This window comes from Furipterus horrens, unplaced genomic scaffold (genome assembly GCF_987537825.1).
Source record: "Furipterus horrens unplaced genomic scaffold, mFurHor1.1.pri manual_scaffold_4, whole genome shotgun sequence".
Classification (NCBI taxonomy): domain Eukaryota; kingdom Metazoa; phylum Chordata; class Mammalia; order Chiroptera; family Furipteridae; genus Furipterus; species Furipterus horrens.
Genome location: NW_028327174.1, coordinates 122,393,707 through 122,411,065, shown reverse-complemented (window position 1 = coordinate 122,411,065; position 17,359 = coordinate 122,393,707). Strand labels below are relative to the sequence as shown.

Below are 17,359 nucleotides of genomic sequence, written 5' to 3'. Positions count from 1 at the left end.
GAAACTTTGCAGGCAATAAGGGACTGGAAGAAGTATTCAATGTGATGAAAAGCAAAGACCTACAACCACGATTACTCTAACCAGCAAAGCTATCATTTGAAATGGAAGGGCAGAAAAAGGGCTTCCCAGACAAGATAAAGCTAAAAGAGTTCATCATCACCAAGCCAATGTTATATGAAATGTTGAAGGGACTTATTTAAGAAAAAAAAGATCAAAACTATGAACATTAAAATGACAACAAACTCACAACTATCAACAACTGAATCTAAAAAATAAAAACAAAAACAAAAACAAGCTAAGCAAACAACCAGAATATGAACAGAATCATAGGTGTTGGGATCATTTGCAGGGTTAGCTGGGAGAAGGAAAGGGGAGAAATGGGGAGATGGTACAGGGACTAAGAAGCATACTTGATTGGTACAAAATAGACAGGGGGAAGTTAAGAATATAGGAAAGGTTGAAGCCAAAGAACTTAATATGCACGACTCATGGACATGAACTAAGGGGGGGGGGATTGCTGGAGGGAAGGGGGCTACTGGGTAGAGGGGAGTAAAGGGAAAAAATTGGAACTACTGTAACAACATAATCAATAAAATATACTTTTTAAAAAACTGGGAAGGATATCTTGGCTGTGGAGGTCCCCCCTGGCTCCCCAGGGTTCCTGGTTCCACACCAGGCTCTCTAGCCCAGGGTTCCAGTGCCAGGAAGAGAGGTCCCCATAACTTTTGGCTGTAAAAACAAGCCTAGATTGTGGCAGAGTGAGATGGAGGGCTGCTGGAATCTCAGGTATTCCTCTTAAAGGGCCCGAGCACAGATTTAACTCCCTGAGAGACTAAGTTGCTTTGAGCAGCAGCACTTGGGCAGCAGCTCAAAATATGTCAGGGACATATGAGGAGGAACTGAACTGTCTAGCATCAGAGTGAGAACTGGGGGACAGCTTACTCCCAGACAAAAGTGCTGGCAGAGGCCATTGTCCCTTTGCTGAGACCTCTTCCCCACAGAGCAAGCAGGCAGGTGCCATATCTGAATCTCCATCATTCTGGCTAACACTGTTTGCCCCACCCTGGTAATTCCCTGAAACCCTGGCCCACCCAACATACAGGCCCACTGAAAACCTTTCCAGCAGATTTCCATACAAATGGCCTGTCTCTGCTCAGGCTGCTGACTTTCCTAAAATCTCTCAAACAAGCAGCATTTGGCCTGTGGGTACTGTGTACATGTTGTAAATAGCCCCAGGTCCAGCACTAGTGGCAGCTGGAACTGGTTCACAGCTTGGTCTCTTCTGGTCACCTCGAAGCCCAGCAAAAGTAGCAGCCATCTGCATATCACTTTGAAGGTCATGCAGGGTAGACCCCCGGTGGGGTATACAGGGAGCTGCTGATCTTGGACTGCACCTCCCAGGAGCCCCCAGAGCCACAGTACTGATGGACAACTTCAGACCATGTCAAAGCACCACCCAATCACCTCCACGAGTGACACACTCAGGGGTGGACTCAGCAGATATCTGAGATCCACTGAAGTGAGCTCTGCCCCATGGGCTAAGCTTCTGCACAGCAGATTCTCCATGGTAGTTATACCCAGTCCTCAAAGCCTAGTGGTATGGGGGTGGGGGAATACCCTCCCACTGAAATGCCAACAGCAATCAAGGCTCAACTGCAACAGGAGTGTGCACACATCCCACACAGGGGTTACACCTGGAGCACCCAGCAAGATGTCTGGGGAGGCTGTGCCACTGAGTCCTATAGGACACCTACTACATAAAGCCACTCTACCAAGACCAGGAGATGTAACAGCATCTCTGACTAATACATAGAAAGAAACACAGGAAAGCAACCAAAACATGGAGACAAAGACACATGTCCCAAATGAAAGGACAGAACGAAATTCCAGAAAAAGAACTAAACAAAAAGGAGACAAGCAATTTACCAGATGAAGAATTCAAAACACGGGTCATAAGGATGTTCAATGAACTTAGGGGAAATTGGATGAATTCAGAACTTCAACAAAGAGATAGGAAACATAAAAATGGAGATAGTAAACACAGAAAAGAGCCAGTCAGAAAAAAAGAATACACTAACTGAAATGAAGAATACATTACAGGGAATCAACGGTGGAGTAGATGAAGTAGAGGATCAAATCACCAAAGTGGAAGATAAGGAAGCAGAAAACACCCAATCAGGACAGCAAAAGGGAAAAAGAATTTTTAAAATGAGGGTAATTTATAGAGCTTCTGGGATAACTTCAAGCATATCAACATTCGCATCATGGGGTGCCAGAAGGAAAAGAGAAAGAGCAAGAAATTGAAAACATGTTTGAAAAAGTAACGATAAAAAGCTTCCCTAACCTGGCAATGGAAAAAGACATATAAGTCCAGCAAGTGCAGAGAGTGCCAAACAAGATGAACCCAAAGAGGCCCACGATAAGAAACATCCTAATTAAAATGTCAAAGGTTAAAGACAAAGAGAGAATCTTAAAAGCAGCAAGAGAAAAGCAGTTAGTTACCTACAATGGAGCTTCCATAAGACTGTTAGTTGATTTATCAACAGGAACTTTGCAGGCTGGAAGAGATTGGCATGAAATATTAAAAGTGGTGAAAAGCAAAGGCCTACAACCAAGATTATTCAACCCAGCAAAGCTAGCACTTAGAATGGAAGGACAGATAAAGAGCTTCCCAGACAAGAAAAAGCTAAAGAAGTTCATCACCACCAAACCAGTATTACATGAATTGTTAAAGGATCTTCTTAAACAAGAAGGAAAAAATAATGTGAATAATAGAATGGCAATAAATAAATGTCTCTCAATAATTACTTCAAATGCAAATGTGTTAAATGCTCCAATCAAAAGACATATGGTGGCTACATGCATAACAAAACAAGACACTTACATATGATGTCTACAAGAGACTAACCACAGATTAAAAGACACACACAGACTGAAAGTAAAGGGATGGAAAAATATATTTCATGAATATGGAAACAAAACAAACATACAAACAAAAACCTGGGGTAGCAATACCTATACCAGACAAAATAGACTTTAAAACAAAGGCTATAAAAAGAGACAAGGAAGGACCGAACAATTCTACTTCAGGGTACTTACCCGAAGAAACCCAATATACTACATTGAAAAGACATATACGTCCATATGTTTATAGCAGCATTATTTACCATAGCTAAGATATGGAAGTAACATAAGTATCCATCAATAAATGAATGAATAAAGAAGAGCGGTATATATATACAATGAAATATGATTCAGCCATAAAAAGAGTAAAATCTTGCCATCTGCAACAACATGAATGGATCTAGAGGGTATTGTGCTAAGTGAAAATAAGTCAGACATAGAAATGCCAGATGATTTCACTTACATATGGAATCTATAAAACAAAATAAACAAACAAGCAGAACAGAAATAGATTCATAGGTACATAGAACATTTTGATGGTTGCTAGATGGGAGGGGGTTGAGAGGATGGGTGAAATAGGTGAAGGGAGTAAGAAGTACAAATTGGAAGTTACAGAATAGTCACAAGATGTAAAGTACAGCATAGAGAATATAGTCAATGATATTGTCATAACAATGAATGGTGTCAGATGGGTACTAGATCTATTGGGGTGATCACTTTGTAAGTTATATAAATGCCTAATCACTGGGTTGTACACCTGCAACTAATATAATATTGTATGTTAATTGTAATTTAAAAATAAAAATGTTATTTAAAAAAGTAGTAGCTATTGCTTATTGAACACATTATGTACCATAGACTAAAAAAAAAACAAAAAACTCATTTAAACTGTACAATATCTGTGCAAGACCAATATTATTATCAAGTGTCATGATGCTTTGTGATGTGGTGCAGACAAGCTTGCTACAAACAATGCTGACCCCTCCTTCTTGCTCACATCTCTCTGGCTGAAAGTGGCCTGGCCCTGCCATGTTTGCCCTATTTGTCTGCCCTTGGAATAGAGTTCTGAAAAGATGGGAAGCCCTTGGGCAGGACAAAATTGTGAGGCAGGAGAGTTCATCATTCAGCTGCCTCCAGGAACAAAAAACACTCCCCCATAAAAAAAGAGCATGTGTTTTCAGATCACTTTCTTTTGAAAAAGTTCAAAGCATTTTATAACCATACTTCATTTCTCATAATGTCCTTGTGAAGTGGGTGTCAATTGTTGTGTGGCATTTTAGCGATGAAGAAACTGCAGCATGAGAAGACTGGCCAATGTCAGCCCAGACAGGGGGCTGAAGAAAAGATGGGTTTCTAGACTTCTAGTATCAGTGCAGACATCACACTGCACCCATGCCTGTCTGTGGATTGCCAACATGGAATAAGGCCTTAAACTCTAAGAAGAAGATGAAAGCATTAACTCCAGCTGCTAAAAAACTGTTAGGTACTGCCCTGGCCAAGTAGCCCAGTTGGTTAGGGCATCGTGCTGATATGCTGAAGTCGTGGGTTCAAATCCCAGTCAGATCAATATAAAAATCAACCAATGACTGCGTCAATAAGTGGAACAAGAAATTGATGTTTCCCTCTCCCCCCTGCCTCTTCATCTCTCTCTAAAATCAATAAACACAAATTAAAAAAAAAAAAAAAAAAAAAAAAAAACAAAAACTGTTAGGTACTATAAGTGGCCTTACCTCCCAAGGAAATTACGAGAGACCATGTGAAAATGCTTAATATTTAGGGAACAAATGCACTATGTATTTTAGAAAAAAAACAAAACAAAATTATGTACATAGTTTTTGCTTTTGATTCCAACTACTGAGATGACAATGCAGGTGAATTTTTAGGTCTGAACGTGGATATACAAACTTTTCTTTTTTTATTTTTTGGTTTTTAAATTAGTTGTCCCATTTTCCCCCCATTTCTCTCCCCCACCCAGCCCACCCCTTCTCCCACAATCATATCCCTCCCCGTTGTCCATGTCCATGAGCCATTTATACACGTTCTTTGACTAGACCCTTCCCTTACTTATCCCCCTTCTCTCCCTTCCCCCTCCCCCATATTGACTGCTATTCTGCTCTTTGTCCTATTTAGTTCGTTTGTTTGTGTTGTTCTTTAGTTTCCTGTATTAGGTGATATCATATGGTATTTTTCTTTCTTTGTCTGGCTTATTTCACTAAGCACAATTCTCTCTAGTTCCATCCATGTTGTTGCAAATGGCAGGAGTTCCTTCTTTCTTTCTGCTACATAGTATTCCATTGTGTAAATGTACCACCGTTTTTTGATCCACTCATCTACAGATGGGCACTTAGGCTGTTTCCAGCACTTGGCTATTGTAAACAGTGCTGCTATGAACATAGGGGTGCATAAGTTCTTTTGAATTAGGGTTTTAGGATTTTTCGGGTATAGTCCTAGCAGTGGAATTGCTGGTTCAAAAGGCAGTTCCGTTTTTAGTTTTTTGAGGTAATTCCATACTGTTTTCCATAGTGGCTGCACCAGTCTGCATTCCCACCAACAGTGCACTAGGGTTCCCGTTTCTCCACATCCTCGCCAGCACTTGTTGCTTGTTGATTTGTTGATGATGGCCATTCTGACTGGTGTAAAGTGGTATCTCATTGTGGTTTTTATTTGCATCTCCCCGATGGCTAATGATGTTGAGCATTTTTTCATGTGTCTATGGACCTTCTATATGTCCTCTTCGGAGAAGTGTTTGTTCAGGTCCTTTGTCCATTTTTTAAGTGGTTTGTTTGTTTTCTTGATGTTGAGTTATATAAGCTCTTTATATATTTTGGAAATCAGTCTCCTGTCTGTGATGTCATTGGCAAATATGTTTTCCCATATGGTTGGTTTTCTTTTCACCTTGCTGATGTTTTCTTTTGCTGAGCAGAAACTCTTTAGTTTGATGTAGTCCCATTTGTTTATTTTTTCCTTTATTTCTCTTGCCTTAGGAGATGTATCCGTGAAGATACTGTTATCTGAGATATCTGAAATTTTCCTGCCTGTGTTTTCCTCTAGGACTTTTATGGTGTCATAGCTTACATTTAAGTCTTTGATCCATCTTAAGTTTATTCTCGTGTGTGGTGTAAGTTGGTGGTCTAGTTTCATTTTTTTTGCAAGTCCCTATCCAGTTCTCCCAGCACCATTTGTTAAAGAGGCTCTTCTCACTCCATTTTATGTTCCTTCCTCCTTTATCAAATATTAGTTGACCATAGAGGCCTGGGTTTATTTCTGGACTCTCTATTCTGTTCCACTGATCTATATGTCTGTTCTTCTGCTAGTACCAGACTGTTTTGATCACAGTGGCTTTGTAGTATTGTTTGATGTCTGGTGTTGTGATTCCTCTTGCTGTGTTCTTCTGTCTCAAGATTGCTTTTGCTATTTGGGGTCTTTTTTGGTTCCATATGAATTTTTGGAGTATTTGTTCTAGGTCTGTGAAATATGTCGTTGGTATTTTAATAGGGATTGCATTGAATCTGTAAATTGCTTTGGGTAGTATGGCCATTTTGATGATGTTGATTCTTCCCACCCAAGAACATGGTATTTGCTTCCATTTACTTGTTTCTTCCTTAATTTCTTTCTTCAATGTTACGTAATTTTCAGAGTACAGGTCTTTTATCTCTTTGGTTAAGTTTACTCCAAGGTACTTTATTTTTCTTGTTGCTATAGTAAATGGTATTTTCTTTTTTGTCTCTGTCTCTGATATTTTATTGTTGGTGTACAGAAATCCCTTAGATTTTTGTATATTTATTTTGTACCCTGCTATTTTGCCAAATTCTCTTATTATATCGAGTAGTCTTTTAGTGGAGTTTATAGGGTTTTCTAGGTATACTATCATGTCATCTGCATATAATGATAGTTTTATTTCTCTTTCCCAATTTGGATACCTTTTATTTCTTTTTCTTGTCTGATTACTGTGGCTAGGACTTCCAACACTATGTTGAATAGGAGTGGAGAGAGTGGGCAGTCTTGTCTTGTTCCTGATTTCAGGGGGGAACGCTTTCAGTTTCTGTCCATTGAGTATGATGTTGGCTTCAGGCTTCTCATATATAGCCTTAATTATGTTAAGGTATGCTCCTACTATTCTCATTTTGCTAAGTGTTTTCTTCATAAATGGGTGTTGTACTTTATCAAATGCTTTTCCTGCATCTATCGATATGATCATGTGATTATTGTCTTTCATTTTGTTTAGGTGATGTATTATATTTATTGATTTGCGAATATTAAACCATCCTTGCATCCCTGGGATGAATCCCACTTGATCGTGGTGTATGATCTTTTTGATGTATTGCTGGATCCTGTTTGCCAAAATTTTATTGAGGATTTTAGAATCTATGTTCATCAGTGATATTGGCCTGTAGTTTTCTTTCTTTGTTGTGTCTCAACCTGGTTTTGGGATTAGAGTAATACTGGCTTCATAAAAAGAGTTTGGGATTTTCCCTCTTCTTGGATTTTTTGGAATAGTTTGAGGAGGGTAGGAGTTAATTCTTCCCTAAATGTTTTGTAAAATTCGCCTGTGAAGCCATCTGGTCCAGGGCTTTTGTGTGCAGGGAGATTTTTGATTACTGTTTCAATTTCCTTCTTTGTTATTGATCTGTTGAGACTTTTTGCTTCTTCTTGATTCAGTTTTGGAAGGTTTTATGTTTCTAGAAATTTGTTCATTTCTTCTAGGTTGCCAAATTTCTTGCCATACAGTTGTCTGTAGTAATTTCTTACTATCGTTTGTATTTCTGTGGTATCAGTTGTGATTTCTCCGCTTTCATTTCTGATTTTGTTTATTTGGGTCTTCTCTCTTTTTTTCTTGATGAGCCTGGCTAGAGGCTTGTCGATTTTGTTTATGTTTTCGAAGAACCAGTTCCTAGTTTCGTTGATCTTTTGGATTGTTTGTTTAGTCTCTATATCATTTAATTCTGCTTTGATCTTGATGATTTCCTTCCTTCTTATTGCCCTGGGCTTTGTTTGTTGTTGTTGTTCTAGTTCTTGTAGCTTTAGGGTTAGATTTTTTATTTGAGATTCTTCTATCCTTTTCAGATACGCCTGTATTGCTATGAACTTCCCTCTTAGGACTGCTTTTGCTGTGTCCCATAGGTTTTGGGCTGTTGTGTGTTCATTATCATTAGTTTCTAGAAATTTCTTGATTTCTTCTTTGATGTCATTGTTAACTCATTCATTATTTAACAGCATGTTATTCATTCTCCATGAGTTTGGGTGTCTTTGATTTTTTTCTCTGAGGTTGATTTTTAGTTTCAAGGCATTGTGGTCTGAAAAGATGCTTGATATAATTTCAATTTTCTTGAATTTGTTGAGGCTTGTTTTGTGTCCTATCATGTGGTCTATCTTTGAAAATGTCCCATGTGCATTTGAAAAGAATGTATATTTTGCCTCTTTGGGGTAAAAAGTTCTATATATATCAGTTAAGTCCATGTGGTTTAGTGTGTTGTTCAGTGCCCGTATATCCTTGGTGTTTCTTTGCTTCGATGATCTGTCTATTGTCTATAATGGAGTGTTGAAGTCCCGTACTATGAGTGTGTTGTTGTTGATATCCTTCTTGTGGTCTTCTAGTATTTGCTTTATGTATTTGGGTGCTCCTATGTTGGGTGCATATATGATTATCAGTGTTACATCTTCTTGATGGATTGTTCCTTTAAGTATTATGAAATGTCCTTCTTTGTCTCTTTTTATTGCCCTTGCTTTGAAATCCGTTTTGTCTGATATGAGTACTGCTACCCCAGCTTTTTTTTTTTTCATGTTCATTTACTTGGAATACTTTTTTGTATCCCTCTACTTTCAGTCTGTGTAAATCTTTTGTGTTGAAGTGTGTTTCTTGTAGACAGCAAATATGTGGGTCCTGTTTTCTTATCCATTCCATTACCCTATGTCTTTTAATTGGAGCATTTAATCCATTTACATTTAAGGTTATTATTGATGTGTGTTTATTCATTTCCCTTTGTACCTCTGTTCCTCTCCTCTTTTTTTTTCTTCTTTTTTCTTAGAACATTCCCTTTAGCATCTCTTGCAATAGTGGTTTGGTGGAGATGTATTCTTTTAGTCTTCCTTTGTCTGAGAAACTCCTTATTTCACCTTCCATTTTGAATGAGAGCCTTGCTGGGTAGAGTATTCTTGGTTGTAGGCCTTTGTTTTTCATTGTTTGAAATATTTTTGACCATTCCCTTCTGGCTTGTGTTTCTGTTGAGAAATTGGTCGATAGCCTTACCGGAGCTCTCTTGTATGTTACTTGCTGTTTTTCTCTTGCTGCTTTTAGGATTCTCTCTTTGTCTTGGAATGTTGCCATTTTAATTATGATGTGCCTTGGAGTAGGTTTTTTGGGGTTCCTCTTCATTGGAACTCTCTGTGCTTCCTGGACTTGTATAACTTTTTCTCTCACCAGGTTGGGAAAATTTTCTGTCACTATTTCTCCTATAAGTTTTTCTATTTCTTGTTCTTCCGATCCCTCTTTAATTCTAATGATTCTGATATTGTTTTTTCTTATGCTATCCTGTAATTCCCTTATTTCTTCTTCATACTTTTTCAATCTTTTTTCATTTTGCTGTATTGTCTGGGAATTTTTCTCTACATTATCTTCTAACTCACTAATTCGATCCTCTGCTTCATTTAGTCTGCTTTTGACTGATTCTACTGTGTTTTTCAGTTCAGAGATTGAATTCTTCATTTCTTCCTGGTTCTTGTTAATAGTTTCTATGTCATTTTTTTATGCTGGTGTAGTTCTCTGCAAGTTCCCTGTAATTTTCTTGGAGCTGCTGGTAACTTCCTTGGAGGTTGTCATAGTTGTTTTTAAGGTTGTCGAGTATATTGAGCTTCTTCAGCACAATTGTTTTGAATTCTGTGTCTGACATTTGGGCTATGTCTATTCCATCTACCTCTCTTTCTGGCGATTCCTCTTTTCTTTTCATTGAGAGGCTATTTCTGCATCTTACCATGTTGGATTCTTCTTGTTTGTTTTTGTTTTTTGGGTTTGTCTGCTTTGACTTCCCACCTTTGTGGTATGAGATTCTTTATAGGAGATCTGGGGGATTCAGTGGTACAGTCTCTTTGATCTCCTGAGCCTGATGTTCTTGGTATACCCTTTATGTCATTTGTTTATGCTGTCTGGTTATATTTCAGATTCTCTTTGGTAGGATCTTCTTTCTGGCTAGTTGATTGAGATTCACTCTATCCACTTTGTCTTGAGTTCTTTTGTGGCGATCCTGTTAAAAACATAAACACACAGCCCAGGCAGGAGACCCACACCCTCGAAAGTATCCCCCACCCTCTATCCCGCTATCGTCAGCCAATGAGCCAGTATTAATATAAATGTAGAGAGATTAGAGCTTTTATACTATAGGAAGAATAGATAAGAGTTGTTTTTAGGGAGGAAAAATACGATTTTTGAGAGAGGGGATGATAGATTAATAATAGTTGAGACTATGTAAGACAGTAGGTAATATTTACATTGTATGTTAATAACAATAGAAGAAAAGGATGGGAAAATGCAGAATATAGTAAGAAAGTGGGATTGTATAGTATTGGATTTATATAGTAATTATATTCTATTTATTTAGAGTGAAAGGGAGGCTAAACTAGACACACAAATAAACAACAATTAAAGAGGAAGGATGAGAAGGAGAGATTATATGAAACGAATTAGAGATATAGTATTTTTGTTTGTTTTTTTCCCTTCCTCTCTTCTCTTCTTCCTTCCCTTTTTTAAGGAAGGGGGAAAAAAAAGAATGTTTTTACTCAGTTCAGCCTTCATGTGTCGTCTTCTTTTTCTGCGTCCCCAGCTGGTCTAATAAGGCGGGTCAGAGGTTCTTGTTCCTTGCAGCAGCGGTGTGCGCCTGCGGTGGCCGGCACAGCGCGCTCCCTTGGCGCCCACTGGAGCCAGCTGAGGGGCTGTTGTGCGCGCGCGCACAGGGCGGCCTGAGAGCTTGCCTCTTGCCTGCTGACCCGTGCTCCGGGAGCTGGTTTCTCGCCTCCCAGGGCGGGGTCCCAGACACTTGAGCACAGTGGAAGGGAGGGATTGGCACCTATTGAAGCTGGGCTGAGGTGCTTCCACACTCGCGCGCCCCTGCACACGCAAGCGATATACAGACTTTTCAAATCAAGACACTCAGAGTCCAATCCAATGGTGACTGTTTCACCCACTGAAATCTTGCAGCTTGAATCATCACAACAGACAAGCAGAGCATTTCCACTTTGCTGGGACTCAGGACATAGGAAATTACTCTTCTGCATGTCTGATCACTATGGAAATTGATTTTCTAAAGACAAAGATACCAGACCACCTAGGCTGCAGGCCCTCCTGATCTGTGCCCATGAGTGGCACCTCCACCTCCTGACTGAAGCCTCTGGGGTCTCCGGGGCAGTAGGTGGGTCCACCCTCTGGTTGGAGAGTTCTCTGAGTTTTAGAGGTCAGTTTCCATTCCCTGAGAGCTATAAATATGGTCACAAGTAGTTACTGCAACAGGGGAGAGAATATCCTAGATGCCCTGGCATGATACTGGTTAGAAGCCACAAATTGAGCAACTGCTCTTCTCTTTGTGATGTCCAAGTACATAGAAACAGACCCAGGCTTGCATGAAAATGGCACTGCACGGCCATATTGTTTGTCCAGTTGATTTCTGAGAGTGGAGTGACAAGGATGGGGAGTTGAGTATCAGCCACATCTGCTACTGTGCCTATCAACTTGATCAGGAGAAATGTCTTTATCACTCTTTACTCCCATCCTTAGCCTCTTGAGAGTCTAAAGAGCATGTTCTATCCATGTCTCTGAAGGAAAGCACATGGTCCAGCCACTTCAACATGGACTAAGAGATAGATGGAGAGACCCTCCGGGGTGCAGGTACTAGATGGAGGCAAGGTTTAGGAACTTCAGTGCTCGAGTCTGAAACGGAAGATGCTCTTGTGCTGGAATGCAACTTACCTTCTGTACAGGTTTTAAATTTTAAGTGGCCCCTCTACATATGTATACAAATTGGGTACATCTCAAAGCTTTTCATATGGTTATTTTCTTGATAAAAACACATAATTTGTACTTGGGTAGATAATGAAGGTTGCTGACTTAATATTTATAAAAAAAGTACTCCCTAGTTCCATGGGGGAGGAAAAGTACTGAATTAAAACCAACACATGAACATGCACACACAAACGCAATAATTGATGAGCAGAGACAGAACCGGTAGCTGTCAATACTGTTGGAACATCAGTGAGAGAGCATTATTTGGTAAGGTACTCCCCAGAGTGTTCTTTCGCATGGCAGGCCAGGGCCCAGGATTTGTGCAGATTTCCCTCTGAGCACTTCTAGCTTTTCCTTCCTTTAGTCTCTTAAACATCAGCATTTAAACAGAGACCTCTCACTGACAATGTCTAAAACACAGCTCCTCATCTCCCTGCTTCCACTTTCAAACACTGCCCCTCCTACTCCCTCTATATCCACTGACTCTCCAGACAAAACAGGGGCCCCTGTACTTCCAGTGCAACTTCGGAGTGACAGAGTGGCCAGAAGAAAAGGTCAGGCTCATGCTGGATTTCTCCATTTAAAGTTCACAACCCATCACCCAAGTCTTGTCTCTGGACTCTGTTTGCTCATTACTCTCCAACCCCAGTGCCACCACCACCATTACTGCCCCAGTTCCAGCTCTAGATCGCTTGACTGGTTTCTAATTGGTCTCCTGATTTCTCCTTCTTTCCACCCTCATCTATCTCCCATGCTGCCCCCACCCCAGAGTACCTTTCCAATCTGCTGATGGCACTCCTCTACTTAAAACTTTCAGTGGTACCTCTTGGCCTGAAGTCTGGAGGCTAGGACTGATGAGACCTTTTGCTGTAAGCTCCATGGAGCACTTCCCACGCTGAGTCATAATTATCTGTTTCAAGTATGTGTTCAACAGTCAGACAGGAGTTTCCTGGGGGCTAGGCATGGAATTTATTCCCTTCTTTTCCCCAGTGTCCAGCCTAAAGCTTGGTATGGGAGGTGCTCAATAGAGAATGTTAAATTAATTGAAGCTAGAGAACAATGCAAAAGCAATGTGATGGAGGATGCCAGCCCCTGAACACTGACTGGCTGGTCGAATCTGAAAAACCTTGCCCTGTTCAGAATGGCCCACATGCCTAACGGATGTACCTAAAGATCATTTTGCAACAGGGCCAAAGATTAGCGGCTCCAGGGGTAGGAACCTTTGGAGACCTAGATAAAATTGGTACAATATGTTGCATAGGTAAAAAGGTAAACAGTTTGTTGCAATAGCTGAATTAGATTCAGAAATTAGCAGGATAGAAGATGTTTGAGTTTCAAAAAGTATTCCAGTACGCTTGCTGAAGTAGGTTCACTGTAGTTGTGAAATTGTCTTAACCTTTAAGGAGAATTTTTACTTTTATTTTAATTTTTTATCCTCACTCGAGGATATTTTCTTCATTGCTTTTAGAGAGAGAGGAAGGGAGAGAGAGAAACATCAATGCAGGAGAAAAGCATTTCTTGGTTGCCTCCCCTATCAACCTGGACTAGGGATTGGCACCCGGACAGGGATCATCATATGGGTCCACATTAGGGGTCCAACCGGGGGTCACGTGTGCACTCACCCGGACCTGGGATCAACCCACAACCTAGGTATGTGCCCTGACTGGGTATCAAGCCACAGACCTTCAGCTACAGGACAACGGTCCAACCCACTCAGCCACAATGGCCAGGGCTAAGGATAATTTTTAAAAGCATCTCGAACCTGCTAGCCAAAACATGATCCTAACTAGGTGAAGTATCCTCTCAAATGGGGAAAAAAGGTTAGCGGTTGTTGGCCACCATTAAACAAAGATGCTGCTCTTCCACAACCACAACAAAAGTCTTTTGGTGGGTCCAGAGTGTGTCACCTCAATAAATATTCACAATGATAAAATCCAGATTCCCCAGAACAAGAGGTCTCAGGGCCATCCAAATGAACTCCATAACCTTATTAGGAAGATGATAAAAAGAAAGAAAACTTCCCAAACTAAAAATGCACTTTGTTGCTTCCATGAAAACTACTGTATTAGTGCCATAAGTTCTTCTGAAAGAATGCAGTCGTTACTCAGGAACAGGCTTTGGTTACAGGAGGTAATTACAGCATTTCTATTAGTATTTCTTCTTCCTTTCTTTTTTCTTTTTTTCCCCCTTCTGCATTAGTGCCTAAGGAAAGCACTCCATTCTATCAGAGATCCTGAAAAGTTATTCCAAGGCAGGTAAAAAAAAAGAGAAGAAAAAAAAAATCGTGCAATTATTGTTTTTGACCTTAGGAATAATACCCACATCTGATGTGATTTTTGCATGGAGAAAACCCATATTTCTGTTCGAAAAGAAAAGATGGTAAATCTGAAACATTTCAGATCTTCCGAAATAAGCCACACTTCCTTCAAGTGGCCTCCTTGAAAAGCTAATTGTCTTGACCAATGACTACAGCCCCAATGCAATCTCCCTGGATAAGACTTCCTTCAGCATCAAAGGCATGGACAGAAAGAGGTAGAAATTAAGGAAGTTAACAAATAATATGCCTACGTTAATTCTGTATGATGCACCAGTTTGCTTTATGTGTATTTGTTCCCATCTGATTTTTTTTTAAGTCGAATAGTAACATTTCTAACTGTTGAAGCAAGAACTGTAGGTAGAAGGTGGAAGATGAAGAAAAAAATCTCCACATCCTCATGCCCCCGGATCCCCCTCCCCCTGAATTTTATGTCATCTCCTGGTAGCATAAGTCTTGACACCTTGCCTGTAAGACCCCGAATTAGGCTGCCTGAAAGACAAGTTCATCAACACAGAGGTGTCCGGCTTTGCATGGATCTAAGTCAATGTCTGTGTGAAATTCATTTCCACGTTTGGAAATCTGTTTCCAGCATAAAAACATGGCTGAAACTGTGGGTCAGAAAGGAGAGTAATGTTGGCTCCTCTTGAAAGAAATGTTTATAATTTCTCAAGATGCCCCCTTTAATGTTTGAATATCAATTTTACTATCAGAAATGTTTCAGGGTGTTAACTTTTAGTGCCTAAATTAAGATAGGAAATTAGAAGGAAAGGCTTGGAATAAATATAATCCAAACTAAAACTGAACACCTGTAAAGAAGAGGGTCTCCTTTCATTGCAGAGTGAGCTCATACTGCAAAGAGCATGGGTTAGAGCCAGACAGGCCTCATTCCAATCTGCATTGGCTCCCTTGTTAACTAAGGGATCTTAGAAAGCAACTTAAACTTGTGGAACATTGTGGGTAAGAGCAGAGGTTCCAGAGCCAGGCTACCCAGAAGCAAATCCCAGCCCTGCCATGCAGCTGTAACAGCCCTGGCTGCTCAGTCCTCTTACCGGTAAAATGGAGATAAAAACACAATGCAACAGATAGTGTTGTTTGGAGGATTAACTGAGTGCTACATATAATGATCTCCTAAGTGCTGGCTTGTAATAATGGTGATGATGATGATGGTAGTCATGATGAAGAAAGAGGAAAAAAAGGAGGAAAGGAGTAGGAGAAATGCTGTAATGAAGATCGAATTATCCTGATATATGCCTAATGCACAGAAGCTGATTATTGCTATTGCTATATCAATTATTAATTGAGCATCTACTTTTGATATGTGTTATACCACTTAATACTCTGTGAAATGCTGCCAGAGAGGATAGAAAACTGGAATTTGGAAGGATGATGTGACCTGCTCCAAATGTTACATAGACGCAAAGGGGCAGAGCTGAAGTTAGAACCTTGAAGAGCCCGAGTTCAAATCCTACGCTCTTATTAAACAATGTTTTCACCTTCAATAAAACAGTGTTTCCTTATATTAAGTCATGTTAACAACAGCCACCCTAACTTGTAGAACTTTCCTCTCTTCCATTCTTTTCCAAAGCAGCTGAGGCCACAGTGTCCTTGGCTTGCCTCATACACCACTTTGGGGGCCCCTGGCTCTGGGCCTCCCTGCTGTGCCCTCTAGCTTCTAGTGTCCACGTGGGCCCATTTCTAAGTTTGATTGATCCTCCTAGAACTCCTGCTGGCTGGGCCAGGTCCCTGCCTCTATTAAGAGAGGAAGATTGAATTTTCTTGGTTTAATAAGCCCAACAAAGATAGGGTCATTTTTAACATTAAAAGCAAAACTGCGCTCTTAATTCCTAAATTGGCCCTCACCTTTTTTCTTCTGGGATGTTCTCCAACAACATTTGAAGGAAATCCTGGAATAAGAAGAAAGGAAACCATGAAAGATGTCCATCGGTGAGTAACTGCCAGGAACCATGCCAGCAACAGAGGGCTCCCAGCCGCTGACAGCTACCTGCTGGAAAAGCAAGGCCCGTGCAGAACTATTAGACTATATACCCACTTTATTAATTTACCAGGCTTCAACCCAATCAATTAAAGAGATCTGTTTTGTAAAAAACACATACAAATTAAAAAATGTAATGTTTGTTATTTTGACCTAAATTTATTTCATTTTGTGGTCTATTTTCAAAACGCTGGCCAGAGCATAAATCACTGTCCCTCTCTACTTAACTGATTCTTCTCTTCATAAGCTCTGCCTAGGTATCTTGTTATATACTGAACAACCACGAGCTGAGAGGCTAGTGACTAATTGCAACTTTCTTGCATTGCTCCATGGAAAGATAAAGACAAACATCAAGACCATCAATATCCCAGTGGAGGAACAAAGATGTCACAATGCCAATATGGTTCACAGTTCCCCGCCTCCATCTGCAGGCTCTCCTAGGGCCACTGTGCAAGCCCTCCACTCTGTGACATGTAGGATATTTCAATAATAAATATTTCAAACCTAAATACATGACTTACATACACCCATTGCTTCTTTTACTATGGAAAATTTCAAACAGATTCAAAAGTAGACAAAAGAGTATAATTAACTTTCATGTGCCCACCAACCCACAGCCAATCTGCCCCATCCACTTATCTGCCTCTTGTATTATTTATAATTGAGTCTCAAACAGTACGTAATTTCATCAGTCAATGTTTCAGTCGTCGTCGGCGGCGGCGGCGGCAGCCGTCCGTCTCGAGAGACAATGGTGTAGCTTCTTAAGAGTCTATCTGCACCGCCGAGAATGGCTGTGCAGTCCGACTCAGGAGTGACACGGTATCTGTCTCCTCCCGTGTTGAATCGACATCTTGCGATGATGCTGGAGTGTCCTCTCCAGTGAAGCTGAAGCTACAGAGCCTGGGCAGGGTGATATGGAGGGTCTGCTCTTGCCCATGCAGCAGACCCCCCCCTCTCTTCACAGCTGAAGGGTCCAAGGGAAAGACGGAGTCAATACAGCTTGGCTTCAGGTGCGCCGCAGGAGTTGCCGGTGTTGACTACAACGTCAAACCGCCTTAGGGACTCCGGCTCCGGATTTTCTGTCGGGGTTTACTCCCTTAGCCTTTCCCCTGAAGAGGTATGCCGCAAGGCAGCGGAGGTTTTTTGGAGTCAGAGTTTT

The 17,359-nt window shown here is 40.6% G+C and overlaps 1 protein-coding gene across 14 annotated transcripts in view; it reads right to left on the bottom strand.

The window, feature by feature from the left end:
• AOPEP (aminopeptidase O (putative)) overlaps positions 1-17,359 on the bottom strand; it is a 360,558-nt gene that overhangs the window by 107,844 nt on the left and 235,355 nt on the right. For all 14 annotated transcript variants that reach the window (XR_016510539.1, XR_016510536.1, XR_016510537.1 and 11 more), the window contains one exon: positions 16,068-16,111. Coding sequence is in view for 10 of the 14 variants with exons in the window: in XM_090274018.1 (XP_090130144.1) it covers positions 16,068-16,111 (44 nt within the window). In the remaining 4 variants the exon portion in view is untranslated. The remainder of the gene's footprint in view (positions 1-16,067; positions 16,112-17,359) is intronic.